Raw genomic sequence first — 22,687 nt, forward strand, 5'->3', positions numbered from 1 at the left:
GAGGAATCATTTGTGGCCTAGCAGGAGGCATATGAGGCACGGGACGGACCATTCGCGTTCCCTCTGTCATCAATTGGAAAACATCATTTAGTCAGTTCACATAAACAATTGGGAAAAAAATAGCATATTGATGAGCTATCCCGTACCAGCAAACGACGCAAACCCACCCTGCCATTGAGAGGTGATGGGCGTAGAGCTATGTGGGGGTACCCGTTCCAGTTGTGCTGCGAACGTATAAATTAGTCTTTAATACAAATGGCATTTATTTTAGCATTCTGCAATAACGTATTTTACCTTGAGTTGAACCAAAGCCTCCTAGGCGTTCCGAAATTTCAGTGATTTCTGGGATAGTCGGAATAGTGGGTGGCTCACGAAACGAAGTTGACCTTACTCCTGCACGACCATCACTGGATCGTCGCGCGGATGCTGAAGGGCGGGCTGAGGTGGACGGCCGGGAAGAGGTAGAGGGACGCTCCGGCATTGGCTCGAACGTCCTTCTTGATGTTGCCGAATTATAGACGTCCGAGGAATGTCGACACGATGCGAGCCGCATGATTCGCTTTCCTTTTCAACGGAGGGAGTCGACCGCAGCCATAACTTCCTGGTTGGTACCCGCCATTCCATCTCTAAGCTTCTCCCACAATGTTTTCGCATCCCTTACTAACTCCCCTGCAATGTCGGTCTGCATGGAGCGTAGCAACAATTGTTAGAAAGTGGAACCCCATGTATAAGGACACATCGATGCAACAAAATATTTAAATGCTAGTAGTACCATCAAGTGAGCGGCGGGGGGGGGGGGTGCTAGCTGCATATCATATATTTGATCAATTGTTGGTGGACCTCGCTCGTCGAGATCCTCCGGTGCAAGCAGCCGGATGCGAGTCTGCGATGAGTACCAGGCCATGTATTGTTCGTAAGTGTTGTGGTCGTATGCCCTGGTCTCCTGGACGACATCATTCAAGGCCTATGACCACGCCTCTATCCATGGGGTCATCCTTGAGTGCATAGATCGACGATACCTGTTGTCAACTTGCCTCTTTTGCCTGCAACAAAAATACAACAATTAGCTGTTAGTGCACAGAAATTAGACAGGATTGAAATAACAACATACGTGTGCACATCTGGTGGAAGGTGAAGTCCAACAGGAACTGGGACTTGTTGGTACAGTCCCATCTGACGCATTACCCTTTGAACATTATACCCCTCGACGAATATGTCGTACACCAGCATTTTTCATGTCATCCAGTACGCTTCATCGCGGTAGCATAAGATGCTTACTCCATGTGGTGCACGCAAAATGGCCTCTTCGTTCGTGTACGGAGTCCACCGAACTTTGTTTTCCCTAAGGCTTTCGAACGCCTCGGTAAAGTACTCGTACACATTGTGCACCTGGATTCTCGCCCACTGTGGCTGCACGATCAGAGATTGTAGATTTAGTTATGCAGTACCATTGAAATGACACAAATATTCCTTTAATGCAAGCATACGTACCGGTCCGTAGCACCAGCGAGTACCGAAGGTAGGACGATCATCAACTGCGTCAGTGTAATCGTCCTTGTGGGCCACGGCCACGCTCATGTATGGACGTCCGAACGAGAAGCGCTCGTACGACCACAACGTGACCAAAAGTGGACACCCCGTGAAAATCGCCTCCCTTTGCCCGGTCTTAATACAAGCGTCGCAGAAACCACGGTATGTGGCTGCAAGGACGGCTGATCCCCAGCTAAACTGTGCAGAAGGCGATATATTACCTTCAGCAATTTGGCGAGCAAGGGGGATTAGCCTGGCGTCCACAGTGTTCCCGTGCGACCCGGTGAACATGACCCAACCAAACAGCCAAAGTAGATAAGCCTCAAGGTACAACATCAGTTGGTACTCCTGGACATTGTCGGGCATATATCGCACCTAACAAAAAAACAATGTGTTGTCAGATATGTGAATGTGAACGGAATATGCCTTAATTAAAAATATTCAATTACCTCAAACTGTGACAACCACTTCAATGTGGGGCCATGAGTTTCTTTTTCAGAGAAAAATATTTTGTCCTCATCATCGTCTGTATCACCGGTAGCGTACTGTGGCAAAATACAGACATATCGTGATACAATATCATCTCTCCAATCTTTCGGAGGGTCTGGAAGTACAATTGCCTGGCCGGCTAGTGGCAGCCTCGTGAGCATGGACACATCTTGCAAAGTTATGGTCATTTCTCCGCACGGTAGATGAAATGTATGTGTCTCTGGCCTCCACCTATCAACCAGTGCCATAAGTAGGGACTTGTCGATATTTTGTCGTCGTTTGCTATGTGCCCCCATTTGTTTTTGTTTAGGTTCTCTAGCGTCGTAATGCATCCTTGCCTGCGTCATCTGCACGAAGGTAAGAAGACCTGCAGCTGACAACCTATGAGGAAATTTATTAGTCACATTAGGCAATGTTATAGTACGATATCATGATGTTGCAAACTTTAACCATTTATGCACCTCGCCTTCCATCGTCGATCAATCCCCCACCATCCGGCTGTACGCGGTATCAGGACAGCTAGACTAGAGCAAGAATTTCCATCAGATATCTTCTTTGCACGATGTCGTGCATCGATCTCTTTGCTAAGCAACGAGTAAGGCCACTCCTCTTCCATATCTGCATGTACATCATGAAGGGTAAATTAGAAATTTCATCAAGTGCACATACGGAAAAGTACATAATGCATTAAATTAAGGAATAAAATTTTCTCATAGTACAAGTACAAACTCGAGCAATATCATTGAAATAAATAGTACAACAATAGGATTACAAACGTTACAAACTTGGTAACACCTTACAATAAAATCTTACAACATTACCATAATAAAATAAATATTACACATACTTATTTACTAACATATTACAAACTTATTGAAATACAACGTCATGCAGCGAACATATCATGACCGAACATAAATAACTGGATAGTGTAGGTTATAACTATTGCAGGTTTCCTTCCTCCCTATCGTGAGCACCCTGAGAGCCCCTTCTATTCCTCCTCGCACGTTGTTGCCTAGGTTCCATGGTTGAAGATGTACCCTCCTTGTTATTCTTGCAATCTCTAGTGTGGTGCCCGTACTGAAGACAGTCCTCACATCGCCTCACAGGCCCTCCCGCTTCGGATGCATCCATATCATTTCTTAAGTGCCGTGTTTGTCTTCTACCCTTACCAGCCTTCAACAAATCCAAGTCTGGCACATAGATCCTGTTATCACCCCCAGTTTCGACTAGGTGTTGGAGGGACCTCCACCCGAGGATCTCAGCACTCCATGCATTCAGAACTCTATCCTTTAGGCAGAACGTCGACACGTATGATGTTGAATCAAGCTTAATTTTAGCGCACGCGGCCAGGACATGGCTACATGGCTTATGAAGAAGCTTCGGCTTATTGCAAGAGCACGAACATGTATTATCAGATTCGTGCCCAGAGTAACTTCATGAGTGATGACCCCAGTAGAAGATCCAAAACCCCCCTTAGTGCGACATGTGACTTCCCACCTTCATCTTACGTTCCTAGTGGTAATGACCGTGTGAAATCTGGCCTTGTTAGCCTTCTCTTGGAGGTACTCTGCCATCTTTTTGCAGAAAGGTATTTGTGCGTTAGACATTTGTTGCAACGCCGCGGCCCGCCTCGTCCTCATCCACATCGTTGTCCTGTGCATAATGCCTTCAACAATAGCAGTCAGAGGTAAAGGCCTTAATTTGCTAAGAACCGCATTGTACGCCTCTGCAAGATTAGTGGTCATTATTCCATGCCTAGCCCCATTAGTGTCATGCAGGAGTGCCCACTTATCATTCGGCTCGCACTCAATCCAATGGGTAAAACATTTGATATTCTTTGATGACCTACGCTTCTTTCCATTTGATGGAATAAGATCATCCATTGGTTCCAAGGCCTGGGGGACATGTACATCCAGCAAGTTGATGTTGGTCTGCTTTGACCGGATATGTGTCCTTATCGCCTCGTCAAGTTGTTTCCAAAGCTTATCGAACTTTGTGGACCGATTTGCCTTCCACAACCGCTTGAACATGTTCATCAGACGCCGGCTGTTGAATTGTTTGAAAAAATTGGCTCCTATGTGCCGCATGCACCAATGGCTATGCATGTCAGGCCAGTAGTATGCACCATCACCATCCTCCTGGAGCTCTTTGATTGCCTTCAACAGACCGGCATTCCGGTCATGGATGATGCATATCGATGTGCGTTTTTGCACCACTCCCCACTTTAGATGTTGCAAGAACCACAACCAGCTTTCGTAATTCTCGCTTTCAACAAAAGTAAAAGCTACTGGAATTATCTGGTTGTTCGCATCCGCACCAACGGCTGTTAATATCTGGCCTCGGTACTTCCCAGTTAGGAAAGTACCATCGACACATAGCACCGGCCTCGAGCACTGGAACGCAAGAATGCATGCTCCGAATGCAAAGAATGCCCGTTGCATCACAAGATAATTTGGAGGACGAATTGACTCCCGATCCTGCACAACAACATAGGTCCCAGGGTTCCTACTCTTTAGAATGTTAAGCATCTGTGGCAGAGTGTCGTATGCTTCCTCAAATGTCCCATATCTTTTTCTCCATGGCCTTCTGTTTCGCCCTCCAAGCCTTGTGGTAACTAATTGTGTATTGTTCACCTTTCTCCACCAGTTTTATTATGTGTCGCACAGGCAGGTCATTACCTTCAATAATTTCCTTGTAGTACTTGTTCACAACGTATGCCGCGGTCAGGTTGCGGTGTGACTCCCTAGTGTTCCGAATCAGACAGGAGTGTTCCTGCAGTTTGGACACAATCCAGTAAGACTCGTACTTTGGCACGTGACCATGAAGACGGAAGGTGCAACCTTCCGTCTCACAGACGACCGTGTACTCAGTCTTGTTAGACTTCACAACCCTGAACTGCCTTTGCGTCTTGAATGACCATGACTTCACTGCGTCTTGCAACCCCGTTTTGTCACGAAACATTGCACCCAGATTGATTTGGCCATCCCCGTAGAACCATATTGAATCATGACAAGAGTTTTCTGCAATATAACCAGGGTCTTCAAGGTTCCACGAAGCAGGCATAGGAACTTCCTCAACTTCTTGTTCATCCTCGTCATCATTCTCTTCAGCAGCGAGGTTTTCCTCATCTTCGATTGCATGTCGGTCCACCCTCTCAATTTCTTCAACTATAGCAGGTATGTCCTCCCCTTCATCGGCTTCACCAGTAGGATGGCAGTTGACCACTTCATCTCCTTGTATGGACAGATTTTGAATGTCAGGACCAACATCGCCACCATGATGGGGAGCTACAACTTCATCTTCTTCGTGTGAACTAGACCCCAACTCCTCACGGTTCCTGGATTGCCCCGCTGCGCTCTCCGTGGGGACTCTTCCTTGACATGCTTGCACCAGCATGACATATTCATATCCCCGTCTCCTACAACCAGCGAGCCAATCCTGCCAGGCCTTACTCCGTGTCACATTTTTTAACTCCCATCTTATGTTGTTGGCCGATCGGCTCCACATAACCCTCACGTTAACACTATATATACCCGGATCTAAAGAAAATGTGCATGTTAGCCAGTACCAAACTTCGGGCATGGTAAGGGTGTCAGGATTTGGATGGTATAGTGTGCATTGCCTAAAGTTGCTCAGATCGACACCACTTTCATTTTCCATAATTTCACCTTCACCGAAATACACTCTAAATGCCGACATTCCTGCCATTGCAGACAACACGGACTAGTCCGTAAGGAAGTCTAACAGAACAAATGTGTCCTATTCGCGACCAAAATTAGTTTACACGCATACTGTTTTTTTTTTGATAAAAAATTCTTTATCAATAACTACTTATTTATATTTCCATATTATTTATAAAAAAATCATGTACTTGTAATAAAAAATTTATAAATAAATAATTACGTGAACATAAATTATTTACTTACGAATACATGACAATGCAATTCATTATTTATAATTTTACTACAACTTTGACATACAAAATATACACATGACAGTAAAATTAATACATATTAATTAATTAAAAAACGTAATTAAACATAACTATGGCAATTAATTTAAGTAAAAGAGTATGTAATACTTAAAACAACACAACCATACCATATCGTACATAAATATGATGACAAAATATTTACCTGCGTTTATCAGATACCGTCTACTCCTTTTTAACCAGCTTTCTCGTATAACAATTGCTGCCTCAAAGTTTAGTTCACTGCATAATCCATATGTTTAACAATTGCTGCCTCAAAGTTTAGTTCACTGCTAATCCATATGTTTAACTAACAAATTAATTATACATATCAATTAATTTTAATACAACAAATGACTACTTGCACTGAAGAAACATTGACGGAAGCTAAGTTAAAAATCATTTTGGTTAGCTCTTTCTATTCTTTATCTAGGACAATGACACTCATTGAGCCGCATCATGTTCTTTGCTACGGACTGTTTGTACCTACTTAGATATGACCTCCGAAACAATACTACTATTGCAAATTTGGATGAGTACATTTAATATATTACTACTTTAACTATAAATTATCTAACGGACCGTAACTTTACTTAAATACAAAATATTTGTAACTATCAGTTAGTACAAAATTATCTATAAATTTATCATAACATGATAAATTAATAGAACTAAGTTTAACTTCACTTGATTAATTACTTAATCAAATTAATCATAACTACCAATTTATTATAGTATAAAACTATTTGCAGCGACATAAATTTATTTAACTGCACTTTAATTACAATACCAAATAAATTATAGACTGTCTATTAATTACAAACTGTCTTCCATTATAGTACCATACCTTGTCTTGCCTTCTTCTTTTCAACCAATTTGCTCATATAAAAGTCCCAATTTCAAAGTTCTTCGTACTACTGCATTTATTTGTTCGTTCGTAACAACCTACAATGTAAAGCACATGTTTAAGCACACCATATATATTTCCCGCTACTTAACGAATATTTATACCTTTTCCATTTCTTACAAAATAAATAAATGCATGAACTACTAAGTAATTGTACCTTAAATTTACTACAAATTAATTACAACTTTAATTTAATTTTTTGTACCACATTTAATAATTATCAATACTATTAATATCAATGATCAATAACTACAAATATAACTATTAATATTTTTTTTCATTTCTTACATATAATATTGGTCGTATATATAAAATTAAACATCACATGAACTACTAATTAATTATAACTTATAATTACTACTACGTACAAATTAATTCTAACTTATATTATACTTATGTACCTTATAAATTAATTATGTCTATCTATCTTTTAACCCGAATCGACTCTATTAACTTTCTACATTTCTATTTTTACATACGACCTAACAAAATATAATGTAGTTGTAACTAATACATACCTAAATTTTTCTCTGACATAATTACAAACAAATATTAACTACGTGAACTAATATTTTCTAAATCCTCATCGTACGAATTTGTGCTAATAGAAAACTAATCAACTTACGTGTCTTTTTTTCCTTCTCTCCACTGCATGCACTGCCTCCTCTCTTCTCTTGCTCTTCCTCTCCTCAGTTCACTCCCTTCTGTCTTCCTCTGTGAGGACCATCTCCTCTCCTCTCAATTTAAGCCCGTGAGCGCATTGGATTCTAACGCTAGCAGTTACAAATGGCCGGCATGATGTGACTGCAACAGTAAACTGATAAGAGAATGCACAGAGCTCTTCCACCTCTCCCTAAAAAGCTAAGGTAGATGGCTACAACCCGTGCAAAAAGCAAAAAAGAAATAGAGATGGGAAACAAAGGTGTCGGTGGAGAAAAGCGGCGACGCTCTCGCGCATGCAGAGCGCGATACCGAGGGCGGTCTCGCGCGTGCATACCGCGATACCGAGCCTGCTGCCGCGCCCTCCATGCACTCGCTCTCGCCCACGGTCTCGCGCGCACAAACCGCGACATCGCTCGGTCTCGCGCCCTCAAAGCGCGACAGCGCTGCCCCACCTCGCTCCTCGCTCTCGCACACGCGTATAGCGACACCGTGTTCGGTCTCGCGCTCCCAAAGCACGACGCCGCGGGCCCACTGCCCTCCCCCAGGCTTTCTCTCTCTCGCGCATGCCGCGTCAGCAGTCTCGCGCGCGCAAAGCGCGATACCGCGTGCCCACGTCTTCCCCGTCGCGTCATAACCGGTCTCGCGGTTTCATATTACGAAACCGGCATCGGTCTCGCGTAACGAAAGTGCGAGAGCAATGGCTCCGCCCGAGGTACTCGTGGCGCTCTCGCTCGTGGGAAAAGCGATACCGCTTCGGTCTCGCGTCTCGCTTGCACGAGAGCGCCAGCTCAACTTCACTATCGCTCTGTCAGATCGCGATTTCGCCACACTATCGCACTTTCAACGAGCGAACATCGGTATCGCTATTCCAAAAAGCGATACCGATGGTTTATTTCCGCAAATCGTTCGCTATCCGGTATATTTTTGCACAATCAATCGATAAACAGTATAATTTCATAAAAATTTCAGTAGTATGTAGCTAGGTTTGCTTTGTGCAGCTGTGTGATCCACCTGTCCATGTTAAGAGACTGATAAATACTAACTGGGCAGAAGCTTCAGAACCATGAAGATAGAACTGCCTCTGTACCATTAATATTAACTGTCTTAGTTCATGTCAAAATTGGAATCAAATTGAAACGATGTAACAGAAAAGTTAAAACTTTATATGTGTAGAAAAGTTTGGATGTGATAGAAAAATTAGAAGTTTGAAGAAAAAGTTGGGAACTAAGACCCTATTTAGATGAGACTAAAACTTTTAAGTCCCTATCACATCGAATGTTTGGATATTAATTAGAAATATTAAACATAGACTATTAATAAAACTCATCCATAATCTTAAACTAATTCGCGAGACGAATCTATTGAGCCTAATTAATCCATGATTAGCCTATGTAATGCTACAGTAAACATTCTCTAATTATGGATTAATTAGGCTTAACAAATTTATCTCGCAAATTAGCTTTCATTTATGTAATTAGTTTTATATAAGTAGTCTATATTTAATACTCTAAATTTAATACTCTACATTAATTTCTTAGATCCAAACACCACCTAAACCATGCCTTAGTTTCTGGACCAGGACATTGCAGCTAGCCTGACACTATAACAGCACAATCATCGAATCTTTTGGAGGTCCAGCCTGCGAGGGTCTGGAATTTGTGTGTTTGTTATTTGGGTGTAAAGTTTTTAAAGTATACGGACATATTTGAAGTATTAAACGTAGACTAATAACAAAACCAATTACAAATTTCGCAAGTAAACTACAAAACAAATTTATTAAGCCTAATTAATTCATCATTAGCAAATATTTACTGTAGCATCACATTGTCAAATCATGGTGTAATTAGGCTCAAAAGATTCGTCTCGCAATTTACATGCAAAATGTGTAATTGGTTTTTTTTCATCCACATTTAATACTTCATGCATGTGTCTAAATATTTGATGTGACCTTTTTAACCAATTTTTTTAATCTAAATAAGGCCTTATTGGTTTTGTGTTTGCTTATTGATTAACCCTATATCTGACTAGGTGTGTCTTTCTCCGATCAATAAAATGGTGGATTTATTAATGCAACACAAATCTCCGAGCTTCTAAACGGCTAACGGTGTAATTTTCATAAAAAAATATATGTGAATTGGTTTCTAATAATCATTTTAAATTTATTTTTTATTTTATAATAGTTAATCAATTAATTTGTACCCTCGAAAAGTTACCACGAGAGTATCCATCTACTCCCTCCGTTCAAAAAAAAAGAAAAACCCTGGTTTCCGTGTTTAACGTTTGATTGTCTGTCTTATTTGAAAAAATTATAAAAAAATAAATAGACAAATCACGCATAAAATATTAATCATGTTTTATTATCTAACAACAATGAAAATACAAATTATAAAAAAATTTTATATAAAACTGACAGCCAAAGTTGGACACGAAAATCTAGAGTTTGCTTTTTTTTTTTTTTTGGAGGGAGGGAGTATTCAACATTCAGCATATAGTAATAATAATTCCTCAGTGTGCTGCAAAGCTTCTGAATTCTTGCGTACCCAGACTAGTTGGCAGCAGTCAAATCCACATCTTTGATCTACGTACAGTAATGCAGTTTACGAGCCCGGGCGACTCGCGCGCGTACGTGTGACCGCTCGTGCCGTGGACGGCAGCGCGCCGCTCGCTCTACGTATACCTGCGCGCCACACACACCGTCGTGTGGTCACTCCTTTTTTTCTCGGGCCCCCGGGCGATCGAGCGGGCGCGCGGTAGCTTCGCGAAGCGAAGCACCTGAATCACCTGATCTCCAGAGAACCCACGACGCGCGCGATGGCGATGCGGTGTCGATCTCCCACGGTGGCCTACCGATCGATCAACACAACACACATCGCCCACCACACGCACACAACCACACACGCACACGGTGTCGCGCGCGCGCGCGCGAGGGCCACACGCACGCGGACGCGGTGATGCGCGAGACGACGCGCGCGCGGCGCTAGCTCACACGGCACGGCACGGCAACGGCAGAGAATCTCTTCGCGGCTCGCGGGACGGGACGCGTCGCCCCCGGCGATCTGATCGCCAACCCAACCCAACCCGCCACGCCCACGCGCACACTCCCCGCGCGCGCGCCCGCGGCTGGCTGGCTCGCAGCGCACGTACGTGGCCACCCGCGCTCTCGCGTCGTTGATAGACAGGGCGCGCGCGGCGCCAACACCGGCCACGCCGTCATCGCGGGGATCAAGCAGCACACATGTTTGATACGGCTGTTTTATCGTTTCCGATTAAGATACATATTTTATCACGATTTTCACTTTTTAAACGGTGTGAGGGCTATTTATTTCGTGCTTAAGATACATATTTTATCTTGGTTTTCTTTTTTCAAATGGTTTGATAGGGGTGTTCAATTCTAATAAAGATACATATTTTATTCCGGTTTTCGTTTTTGATACGGTTAAACGTTGTATTTCTTGGGAAAAAATTATATCGAAATTGCTATAACATATCATATCAATCTATTTTCAAATCTGTAATAAATAAAGTGTTCTTTTATCCTAACTTCACCTTTGGTCTTTTGAAGTGATACTCCGGTGCTCTCTACCAGTAGTATTATACTACCAGTAGATATGATCTGAACCGTTTGTTACTAAAAGTAAATTAATACTACCTCCGTTTCAGGTTATAAGACATTTTGACATTGGTCAAAATCAAACTACTTTAAGTTTGACTAAGTTTATAGAAAAAAAATAATAACGTTTTCAACACAAGACAAATTATTATGAAAATATATTCAATTATTGATTTAATGATACTAATTTGGTATTATAAATATAACTATATTTATCTATAAAATTAGTCAAACTTAAAGTAGTTTGACTTTATCTAAAGTCAAAACGTTTTATAGCCTGAAATGGAGGAAGTAATTTATTAAGACTAATTAGGGATAACTTTGTCATATACTTTTTTCTTTCTAGATCGATATGTGGTCATTCATTTTGCTGGTATCACTCATATTCCGAAAAAAAAAAGTTGGAAGTTTTAGCCACTGCTAAATGCTGATTATACCTTTCCATAACTATTTTTTACATATTGCCCTTTATATTTATACTCTCATTAGCAGGGATAGTAGTACAAACAAATTTAAACTTTTTGATTAAATAAGATTAACGGTTTAGATTATATTCAAGTATCAGGAAATAGCATTGTAGTGGGGCTCAGCATCTTCAGATGTTTTGGGTAAGCGCCGTGTCTAAATCCAAACGGTGGCTAGGACGATTCTAACACTTCTTTTTAAGTACTAATCAACAATTTACAATTGGTCTCTCGAAGCGTGGCGCGGTGTCGCCTATCTCCACCCCTCAACGAAAGTGGACTAGGATATTTTCCTCTCCGTTGATGGTGGGTTGCTTTACCGCGACGTAACCACGAGATAGTCACAGCGATTTATACCCACAATGTGGTCATCAACCAATACGGATCGATCTCCTTCTCATACCACGAGTATATAATATTCTACGATTGTGACCATATTAAAATTGCAAGGCCAGGAGAGGATGACGAGTAGTACCAGTGGTGGCAACGTACGACGTTCGTGTTGGCATAAACAAACGAGGGGACTAGATTCGATCGCCCAAATCTTTTAACAGCTCGTCAGCAAACAAGCTGAACCCCAAGCATATCGTTCTCTCTAGCCACGGCAATATTTTACTAAACTAAACCGCAATTTGCAGTGCGACGAGAAGGGGATGGAAAGGATTTTTTAATTTGATCCTAATATATAACACCGTGCGTCTAGAATCGTCAGACGCTAAACAAACTCACAAGTGGCAGATCGAAATTTCAAACAAATAAATCCATGCCCCCAACTAGGAATTAAACAAATCCAACCCCAACCGAAAGGAAACAGCAATTCCGTCGATCAGCTCCCATCCAGGACAGGCGAAAGAAGAAGACGAATTAAACACCAGAAACAATAACCAATCGTGACAACAAAAACAAAACCACGACCAGGGGAGGAAGTGACCGGCCGGTGGGCGCTGAATTCGACCCGGGACGATACGAGGTTTGTGTGGCCACCAACGCCTCTACGATCTCCCAACGAGCGGCTCCAATTAACCAATTTTAGGCCATTAGCCCCCCATAACCACTTGTGTCAATGTGTGAGCCTGATTTGATCCTGCTAATAAAGTATCCCAACTCCTCCATGGAAATCCCTCCAAGTGTCGACCACCCATCGATCCACCGATCCAACGGTGTACGTTTATGTGTGTGTGACAGCCACAGCGACGTTGCGAATTCTGTTTCGTTAGAGAGCAGGTACAACAGCACACTATAAACCAACTGTAAACATATTTTAAAAAAATAAAAGAGTAGAGAGAAAAATAGCATACTACATATTTGTAGCTAGATATAGCAAAGACTCTAAAGACGTAATTTATATGTGATAGGTGAGATCAGGTATTAGTAGTGTTGTATATAACTATTGTATAAATCGACCTTAGATGATTTCAAGCTAGTAGCTAGCTATCCTATTAAACTTGCTCTTACGAAAGATTTTCGTCGTCACATTCCGTTTCCCATCATTCCATGTACGCCGCTGCTGCACGTGTGATCGAGAGAAAAATCGCTGCTTTTTTGTGTGTTTGTGTGTGAGGCGGTGAGCTGAAGCTCGTCGCGCGCTTTAAATACGCGCGCCGCGCCACGCGGGGTGGTTAGGCATCGTCACGGCGCGCGACGCGATCGGAGAGAGAGAGAGAGAGAGAGAGAGAGAGAGAGAGAGAGAGCTCGTGTCGTGTGGTGAGGTGAGGGGATGGGTGGCGAGGCGGAGCGGTGCGCGCTCTGTGGCGCGGCGGCGGCGGTGCACTGCGAGGCGGACGCGGCGTTCCTGTGCGCGGCGTGCGACGCCAAGGTGCACGGGGCGAACTTCCTCGCGTCGCGGCACCACCGGAGGCGGGTGGCGGCCGGGGCGGTGGTGGTGGTGGAGGTGGAGGAGGAGGAGGGGTATGAGTCCGGGGCGTCGGCGGCGTCGAGCACGTCGTGCGTGTCGACGGCCGACTCCGACGTGGCGGCGTCGGCGGCGGCGAGGCGGGGGAGGAGGAGGAGGCCGAGGGCGGCGGCGCGGCCCCGCGCGGAGGTGGTTCTCGAGGGGTGGGGCAAGCGGATGGGCCTCGCGGCGGGGGCGGCGCGGCGGCGCGCCGCGGCGGCCGGGCGCGCGCTCCGGGCGTGCGGCGGGGACGTCGCCGCCGCGCGCGTCCCGCTCCGCGTCGCCATGGCGGCCGCGCTGTGGTGGGAGGTGGCGGCCCACCGCGTCTCCGGCGTCTCCGGCGCCGGCCATGCGGACGCGCTGCGGCGGCTGGAGGCGTGCGCGCACGTGCCGGCGAGGCTGCTCACGGCGGTGGCGTCGTCGATGGCCCGCGCGCGCGCCAGGCGGCGCGCCGCCGCGGACAACGAGGAGGGCTGGGACGAGTGCTCGTGTTCTGAAGCGCCCAACGCCTTGGGTGGCCCACATGTCAGTGACACAGCTCGTCAGAAATGATACTTATGCAGAGGCTTTGTTTGATCTCTTTTTCTTTTCCCATTACAAAGAGTGTTAAGTAGAGCTAAATCTCGTGATTAGCCTCTCAAGAATATTGGTGTAGTAGATTTTCTTCCCTTTCTGTTTGAAAAAAAAGAGGTGGCTACCAATGCTGTAACTCCAAATATGTGATTAGATGATAGTGCTATAGGGAACCATACATTGGTCTAATTAATTATTGGTGATTTGATTAGACTTGTGAACAAATTTGTGGCTCACATCATTCACATGCTGTTTGGTCGTGTGGGGGAAAATATCTGGAGTTGTGGATCATAGCACATGCACACAGAATAACTGAAAGTCATAAACTGTTTGCAAAGTTTAATGTTGTGGAGTCAGAGATCAGCATGCAGCCTTAGTGGCTTATGTCATCATGCAGAAGTTAGCAATGGATGACTTTAATTTGAGATTAATTCAGAAGCTTACAGTTTGCACTACCTTGTGTAATTTGAGATTTGACATTTTTATATTTGCCTCCTGTATTGGATATCAGAGCATGATGGATTGATATAGGGTTTATGACTTGGAAGTTAAAAGAGGAGTTTGCCCACACTTCCAGCTCCTAGAAATCTTTTTCACATAAAGGAATACACAATACACGAATATGTACTGATTAAGCAATGACTAAACATGAATTGGATCTCCAGCAGTATTTACTTATTAGTAGTTGAAATGTACTGTACTAGGAGTATGTGTTTTTCTGGGTGAATGTGCTGATCTTGAAGACTTGATCAAGTTCAGACTATCACTTTCAGAGTTTCCGTACCACCGAAGCACCGGCTTTCTCGTTCATTGCGTCAGTAAGATGGAAGAAGAGGCTGCTCATCGTCCTCGCTGAGTACAAATATGCAACCTCAAACCAATTTCCAACCCTAAACTAAACTAGCACATATCTTGAATTCTCGATCATTCACACGTATACATCTGATTCAAGTATCCTCCAAGATAAGTGGATTGTCCTACTGCTCAATGCTTCTCAGAGAAACAGGTTTGCTGCAGAGATATTATTAGTTGTTACCTGCACAAGTGTATAAATCATTCTTGAGTCTTGACAAGCACTATAATACTCCCTTCGTTTTATATTATCGATCGATTTGCCTTTTTAAAGATAAACTTCTTGAAAGTTTAATCAAGTTTATAAAAAGAAAAAAATCTAAGAAATACCATTGACAAACATCAAATTCAATAAATGCCATCAACGAGTGCAACTTTCATAAAACCATCATATAAACAATTTTATCCTAGAAATACCATCGTCGATAGGATTATGTCCATTCCACGTCGTTAAAATGCACACTGTTCATCCTATAGCACTTTAACGAAGGACTACTAACGGAAACCTAATAGTGGTGACATTTCTAAGATAAAGTCGCTTGTACAATGGTATTTCATGGAACTCGTACTCATCGATTGCATTTCTTAGAATTGTGTGCTTGTCAATGACATGTTTTAGATTCTCTTATAGAAAAATATACCAACATTAATAGCGCAAAACTAGTTTTCTTAAATCTAGCATAAATGTATTTTTGATAGTTTATTTATTTTATGTTAAAAATATTACTATATTTTGTATGAACTTAATCAAACTAAAGAAGTTTAACATAGAAAAATCAACGCTACTTATAATATAGTAGTATAAATTACCACGTAATTTCGTTCTGGCCCAACTTTATAGGCCGCACGTACGCCATAATCGCGTTTCCGGCCCAAATAGTATGGGTTGTGCGGACACCGCAATCCAGTTTTGGCCCACTCCAATACACACGGCCACCGCATGGGACGGACAGCTTCGTTGTTAATGATCGCAGAAATCCTAATTCGCGCCTACGCGTGTTAATAGTGAAATTTGGTAATCGGCAAAGACGTCATCAGCTTAGAATCATTATCGGCTGCAGTATCTCGGAATCAGCCGATGGAAGTTATCAAGTAGCCAATAGTCGGATTCCTGCTATATTCGGTTAAGGAAATCAATCTACTAAAGGAAGCTTATCCCTAAGTGACCGAGTTTAAAGAGGATGCGGCATGGCAGTTTATCTATTAATTAGGAATAGTTTGTTAGTTTCATTTTATCTTTAGGAAGGTGTGTTTAGTGTCCGATAAGGACTTTATGTTTTCCTTTTATCTTTAGGTTAGTTTCTTTCTTGTCCGACAAGGACTTGTATCAACCCATGGGTATAAATATGTACACCCGGGGTCTATGTAATCTATCTCCACGATCAATACAATTCGGTGCATCGCTACCTTTTACCTTTTCTACTTTATTTTATCGTCCAGCGGGACTTGGCACTTGACGCGGGGCTACATCGGTGTTCGATCTCCGACGAAGGGATAAGTCCAATGTTCCATCGGTCCAGGCAATTGTATCGTCTACGTCGGCGTCGTTCAAGACTGCATCAGTACATTCGACCTCTTGGATTACTCTGGTTTGGATAATATATTTGTCTGGCTATTTATCATATGTCTATGTTAATCTAGTCCTAGCATCTCAACTTAGCTCTATCGGCTGTCTCTCGCTTTAGGGTTTCTGTCGGTATCGGCTAAATCGCCTTGCTAGATTAGATTAGCCTAGACATCTACTACCCTGAAAATCAGTCAACGGCTTGATTGTCTAGATATTGTGTTTCTTTTTATACTTAGTGCTGCATCAGTTAAGTTTGATCTACTAAGTCGTGCTTAGAACCATAATCTCTAGCTTGCTTTTTGACTGCCAATAAGGGTTTCATCGGGGTTTCAGCCGATGAGTTATCTGGACGTTGCATCTGCTCATAAGGATTGCATATACATATAAGTTGGATTTAGCCGATCGCAACATAGATTTCACTGTTTAATCTAATCTTGTGGATTTAATGACATCGGACCTCCAGCCGATGTATGCTTTAACCTTCAGATCAGTGCTTATTATATATTGTTTCTAGCCGATTGGTTTCTATCGGATTATATTATTGTTATTTTATTACATCCTCATCAGCCGATTGCCTTCATATCATTATCTACGTTGGACATATAGCCGATTGCTTAAACCCTATCGCTATCGGCTGGTATCGGCATCGGCTATTATCGGCTATTATCGGCAATCGGCTGGAACTACTCCATCGGCTTGTCAGCCGATCGGCTGTTTTGATCTACTATTTGCATATCTTGTCAATTGCAGGATCAAACTGACTGGCACGCTCACATCTAATCAAGATTTGGACCTGCACAGGAGCTAAGCAGATCTCCCAGGCCGGTGTGTTCGATTTTCTTGTCAACAACGCGTTACTTCTCCAAGTCGCGAGCGTGCCACGTGGCCGGTCCTCCTATGACCGAGCCTGCGCGCTTCTTTTTTCTTGTTTTCCCTTTTTTTGGTAGGCGCAACTACTGTGTTTCTTTCTTTCTTTTGCCGTTAACTACCACACACGTCTAAGAGTAGGAGTCAATATTTGAAAACTTTCAGATCAAGATTTAAAAACTTTTAACTCAGATTTGAAAACTTTCAAGTCAAGATTTAAAAACTTTCAACTCAAATTTGAAAACTTTCAACTCGGATTTGAAAACGTTCAACTCGGATTTGAAAACTTTCAACTCGGACTTGAAAACTTTAAACTAAAGATTTGAAACTCTCAATTCAAATTTAAAAATTTCAAGTCAAGATTTGAAAACTTAACTCAGGTTTGAAAACTTTTAGCTTTAAAACCTTTCACCTCAAAATTCAAAATATTTGATAAAATTTGAAAACATTCATCTTAAAATTCAAAACATTCAACTTAAATTTTAGAAACATTTCGATTCAAATTCAAAACTCTCAACTGATATTGAAGGTGAAAGATTGAATTTATAAAATGTAAAAAAATTCATGCGCCCGTGTGGAAAAGAAAGAAGCGATTAAAAAATCTAGAAAAAAAGAAGCGATCTAAAAAAGGAAAAAAAAGTGACGTTAAAATAGAAGACCTAGAGAAAAAAAAAAAGAAACGCGTAGGGACGCGCTGGCGCCCGCGCCGGCAGCATCCCCCCAATGATCGGCTGGGCCGGGAATAACAATAGGCCTGACGTACCTGGAATTTATGCAAATGACTACCTGCTTCGTCAGGACTATTTGGAAATGAGCCCTTACCTGGATTATTTGCAAAAAGACCCTACTCTGGGTTGTTACGGGCTTATTCACTTTGTGGCCAAAATCATCCCAACCAAAATTTCTTTATTGAATCTTGTTGGTTTTGGATGAATTTAGTTTGATTTCTTTACAAAATTCGATAATGTTTTTATGCGAGAAAATTTTCAAAACTACCAAATTTTGATAAGATGATACCGATAATATCATCAAAATTTAATAAAATTAAAAGCAGTAGTAATAAATTGAACTCTGGTTCGATAGTGTTCGATTTATTACTGGAACTGGGAAGCTCTCCGCGTCCGGTTCACTCGCCGGACGCAGGCGGCGCATCATCTCGGCACAAGCAACGGCGATCGCCACCGCCGCCGGAGGACATGATCAGTGCGCGCGTGCGCTCGCTTGTGCTGAATCGAGTGCACCCATGGCGCGGTGCGCCGATGGATTTCTCTCATTTTTAGCAACCGCCGAAGTAGCCGGGCCAGCTTCCACCACCACCACCACCATCGCGCGCGCGCCTCGCCTCCCCTCGTCTCGCTCTTCCTCTTCGTCTCCCAGCTAAAATTGGCACACCGTTCGATCCACCCCCCCTCCCCTCCCTGCGCGAGGCTGCGGGCGCGGCGGCGGCGGCCGGCGACGGCGACGGCGACGGCGAGGGCAGCATATGGGGCCCGGAACCTGGCGCAAGGCCTACGGCGCGCTCAAGGACTCCACCAAGGTCGGCCTTGCCAACTTCAACAGCGAGTACAAGGTCAGCCCCCTTTCCCTCCCCAAATCCTATCCCCTCCATCGATCCGCCACAACACTGCTGCGTAATGTGCATTTCAGATTTGTTTGGTTGTTACCCTGATCGATCTGATACCTACATTGTTTTCTTGATGGAATTTTGGCAGGATTTGGATATCGCCATTGTGAAGGCAACCAACCACGTAGAGTGCCCGCCCAAGGAGCGATACCTCAGGAGTGAGTGGTTTCTGTTCTTGGGGGGTGGGATGCAAGCAAATTCCCCATATGGCCATATCCAATTCTGGTTCACCAAATGTTGCTAGGTTTTATTTTATTTATTTATTTATTTATTTATTGCTGGATGCAGAGATACTCTTTGCGACCTCGGCGAATCGCCCGCGATCCGATGTTGGTTACTCAATATGTACATTGGCTAGGAGATTATCCAAGACCAAGAACTGGATTGTGGGTTTATGCTGATGGTCCCTGATTTTTTAAGCATATTCCATTTGGTTCTGTTCATTCTTTTGTTTTCCAATGAATAGCTACTGAGAATTGCTCATGTTTGGAATTTTCAAAATAAGGGTGAGAAAAAAAAATTCAGATGTTAACAGCTATTTATCTTGTTTTTGTAGGTCGCATTAAAAACATTGATAGTGATACATAGATTGCTCAGAGAAGGTGATGGGACATTTAAAGAAGACTTCTTGAACTATTCTTATAGAGGAACTATTTTGCAGATTCCACAATTCAAGGATGATTCGAGCCCTTTAGGTTTGTGATTTTTTTTTTCTCTGAACTATAAGAGATCTCTCTATCCTAGTTTCACATCTGAACTGATGCTCTCCGCCCTACTTAAGTCAGCTTGGGATTGCTCTGTTTGGGTGCGCACGTATGCATCCTATCTAGATGAACGGGTCGAATGCTTTAGAATTCTAAAATATGATGTTGAAGCAGATCGCCTGGTGAAATTACCCCAAGCTTCTGGCAAGGTGACATCAGATTTCTAAGTTGGATACAGATAGTTGAACAGCGTTAACAGAATTCTGACTGGCTGATTTCATGGTTGTAATGTTGAAATCTTGATAAATCAATTCCAGGCACACAGCAGAACAAGAACTCTACCATGTGGAGATCTTTTAGATCACTTGCCTGCATTGCAGAGACTACTACTCAGGCTCATTTCTTGTCAGGTTTAATTTTATTAAGCTCACATGCACTTACCCTGTTCTCCAATATTATTATCTCGTCAAGTCCATCATTTTTGTTGTTGCAGCCTGAAGGTGCAGCCTGCACAAATTATCTTGTACAATATGCATTGGCCCTTGTAAGTTTCAAACTTTGTCATAAAGATATCCCCTTTTCATTACAATTTTAATTCACTGCAAGTGCGTGATTCCTACTACTATTGTGGAGGTTTTTTTTATTGGCCTTAGGTTTTGAAGGAGAGCTTCAAAATATACTGTTCGATCAATGATGGCATCATCAATCTTGTTGATATGGTACACTGACAGTTCTTCTTGATATCCTCCCAAGTGTTTTGCATATGTGGAGCAACAATTTGTGAACATAAGCTTGGTTTCTGATCTCATGTAGTATTTCGATATGCAAAAATATGATGCTATCAAGGCACTTGAAATTTATAAACGAGCTGGCTATCAGGTACATAAAGCTCTCATTTGTGATATTCTGTAGCGAGGTGTAGCATATAGCTACGTCAACTTACTATTTTTTTTTAACTCTATGGTATGATTTTTCCTGTTCAACAGGCAGAAAAGCTTTCTGCTTTTTATGAGCACTGCAAACGTCTTGAATTGGCAAGGACTTTCCAGTTTCCTACTTTGAGGCAGGTACATTCATTCAGTGATTCTTCCCTGTTTTAAATTGAAGAATCCTTCCCAATCTTGACTTCAGTAGGTTCATTACTTCTACATAAAACGAAATAGTTTTATCGGACGTGGAAAGAAGCACGAATATCCTGATATACCAAACATTCCTAATTAGTACCCATTGTCAAAATCACATTTACGTGATAATGGCCTACGGTTTTCTTTACTTTTTTCTTGGCTATTTGCCTATCCCTATGTATAAATATTACACTTCAGTTACTTCCTATCTGCTAAATCTCCAGTTACAATGATTTCATGGTGTTTTGATGGATTACCCATATGCAGCCTCCCCCTTCATTCCTTATAACAATGGAAGAGTACATCAGAGAAGCACCCCGTGTCAGCATAGCAAGTAAAAGTTTGGTGAGTGCGTTAACAGTTGGTATAACTACAAAGAGAAGGTCATAGCAGAAAGAAGATTCCACAGCAGTTCTGTTGATTTGTTTCTGCTGCTGAAACAGGAAAGCGAGGAGCAGAATTCACCGAGTGATAACGAAGATGAAGCTCCACAGGAAACAGAGAAACCAGTGGATGAGGAGGAACAAGAACCTTCAGAGCCTGAAGAAGAGCCACAGCCTACAGCTGAGCCCGTGGAAGAAACAGAGCCGGTACCACTAGCAACTACTGGGGATCTGTTAGTAAGTTCCATCTCCTCCATCTCAGTGCCTATTTCATCGCATCCTCCACGCTGATTTCTATGTTGCGTGCAGAATTTCGACGAAGAAGTAAACCCCCTGATTGCAAATATTGAAGAAAGTAATGCACTGGCTCTTGCAATTGTGGCACCAGGTATATACTAGATGCAATCTCTGGTTCAGATATACTACTTTCACTCATATTTGTCATATAGGATAATTGGCTAAGTAGCTGATAAGGACAACACCTCAGCATTGAATGCATTTTATCATCGTCGATCCTATTTTCATGTGCGGATACTGTTTTTTAGTTTCTAAAGATTGTATCTGCTACTAAATATTGTACTATGGATGGTTCAGGGAATGAAAACAAGGCCTCAGCTTCACAAGATTTGTTTGCGCTGGACAAGTCTGGGTGGGAATTGGCACTGGTTACCGCACCAAGTACCCACACAAGTCGACCAGTTGACAATCAGTTGGTAATTATGTTCTTTCTAGTTGCTGTATTTTTTACCACTCTATACAGGATTTCAGATAGCTCAATACTAGTAAGAAGGATAATCATAATTTGCAGCTGATATCAAGTTACTACTAAAATCAGTCAAGAGCTAATAACTTATCTGCATTTGCCCAACAGGCTGGAGGATTTGACAAGCTACTGCTAGACAGCCTGTATGAAGATGAAGCAAGGAGGCAGCAAATAGCCAGTGCAACCTACACCGGCAGCGTTGCAGGAAACCCATTTGATCCCAACGATCCATTTGCAATGTCTAATAACTTCGCGCCACCGTCGAATGTTCAGTTAGCCATGATGCAACAGCAGCATCAGTATTATCAGGAGCAGCAGCAGCAGTATTATCAGATTCAGCAACAGCAGCAAATGGTGACGTTGCCGCCGCAAACATACCATCAGCAGCAGCAGACACAGTATTCTGCTGTTCCTTCTCATGATGGATTATCCAATCCATTTGGTGATCCATTCGGTGGCCTTGTTGCGATGGCTAATCCTCCAAAGCAAAACAATTCAAATTTAGTCTGAATTTGCACATTCTTTTCTGTATCGCCCTCCGATTTTGATCGTATATCCTTTTCCAATTTTGAGGAGCAGCTTGTATAGTCCGACGATTTTCAATACTGCATCCTGACGATGCAATGTAATACTCACATTTGGAAACTGATATGATCATTCAAGTGCCGATGTACCAAAATCATCACATGTTATGCTCCACTCT

General features: G+C 42.6%; 3 protein-coding genes across 4 annotated transcripts; 2 read left to right on the top strand and 1 right to left on the bottom strand.

Moving 5' to 3' along the window:
* Positions 1–964: 964 nt before the first annotated feature.
* Positions 965–2,207, bottom strand: LOC127777046 (uncharacterized). Its single transcript, XM_052303554.1, has 5 exons — positions 2,151–2,207; positions 1,980–2,075; positions 1,492–1,905; positions 1,319–1,410; positions 965–1,043 (listed from the first exon to the last, which is right to left on the bottom strand). Exons 1-5 carry the CDS (start codon positions 2,205–2,207, stop codon positions 965–967), a joined length of 738 nt encoding a protein of 245 aa, XP_052159514.1.
* Positions 2,208–13,147: 10,940 nt separating this feature from the next.
* On the top strand, positions 13,148–14,325 carry LOC127777370 (B-box zinc finger protein 32-like). Its single transcript, XM_052303951.1, has one exon. The coding sequence runs from the start codon at positions 13,354–13,356 to the stop codon at positions 14,077–14,079; it is 726 nt and encodes a 241-aa protein (XP_052159911.1). The 5' UTR covers positions 13,148–13,353; the 3' UTR covers positions 14,080–14,325.
* Positions 14,326–18,469: 4,144 nt separating this feature from the next.
* Positions 18,470–22,666, top strand: LOC127777655 (putative clathrin assembly protein At5g57200). 2 transcript variants are annotated; one of them, XM_052304264.1, is made up of 15 exons: positions 18,470–18,956; positions 19,099–19,168; positions 19,299–19,396; positions 19,567–19,705; positions 19,796–19,923; positions 20,032–20,124; positions 20,208–20,258; positions 20,368–20,433; positions 20,528–20,593; positions 20,701–20,781; positions 21,106–21,183; positions 21,282–21,458; positions 21,531–21,609; positions 21,816–21,934; positions 22,093–22,666. In XM_052304264.1, exons 1-15 carry the CDS (start codon positions 18,870–18,872, stop codon positions 22,492–22,494), a joined length of 1,734 nt encoding a protein of 577 aa, XP_052160224.1. In that variant the 5' UTR covers positions 18,470–18,869; the 3' UTR covers positions 22,495–22,666. The 2 variants fall into 2 exon arrangements, with proteins under 2 accessions (XP_052160224.1, XP_052160225.1); XM_052304265.1 differs by lacking the exons at positions 18,470–18,956; positions 19,099–19,168 and having other exon boundaries at positions 19,299–19,413.
* The last annotated feature ends 21 nt before the right edge of the window (positions 22,667–22,687 follow it).

Source organism: Oryza glaberrima, chromosome 6, assembly GCF_000147395.1.
Source record: "Oryza glaberrima chromosome 6, OglaRS2, whole genome shotgun sequence".
NCBI lineage: Eukaryota > Viridiplantae > Streptophyta > Magnoliopsida > Poales > Poaceae > Oryza > Oryza glaberrima.

Excerpts from the sequence above, each read along its gene's own strand:
- LOC127777046 (XM_052303554.1), bottom strand. The coding sequence starts at position 2,207 with ATGACCATAACTTTGCAAGATGTGTCCATGCTCACGAGGCTGCCACTA. Across the intron at positions 1,411-1,491 it reads CTCGCTGGTGCTACGGACCG|CCACAGTGGGCGAGAATCCA; the intron begins GTACGTATGCTT and ends CTGATCGTGCAG. Across the intron at positions 1,044-1,318 it reads AACAAAGTTCGGTGGACTCC|GCAAAAGAGGCAAGTTGACA; the intron begins GTACACGAACGA and ends TTTTTGTTGCAG.
- LOC127777370 (XM_052303951.1), top strand. The coding sequence starts at position 13,354 with ATGGGTGGCGAGGCGGAGCGGTGCGCGCTCTGTGGCGCGGCGGCGGCG.
- LOC127777655 (XM_052304264.1), top strand. The coding sequence starts at position 18,870 with ATGGGGCCCGGAACCTGGCGCAAGGCCTACGGCGCGCTCAAGGACTCC. Across the intron at positions 19,924-20,031 it reads TACCCCAAGCTTCTGGCAAG|GCACACAGCAGAACAAGAAC; the intron begins GTGACATCAGAT and ends AATCAATTCCAG. Across the intron at positions 21,610-21,815 it reads TCTTGCAATTGTGGCACCAG|GGAATGAAAACAAGGCCTCA; the intron begins GTATATACTAGA and ends TGGATGGTTCAG.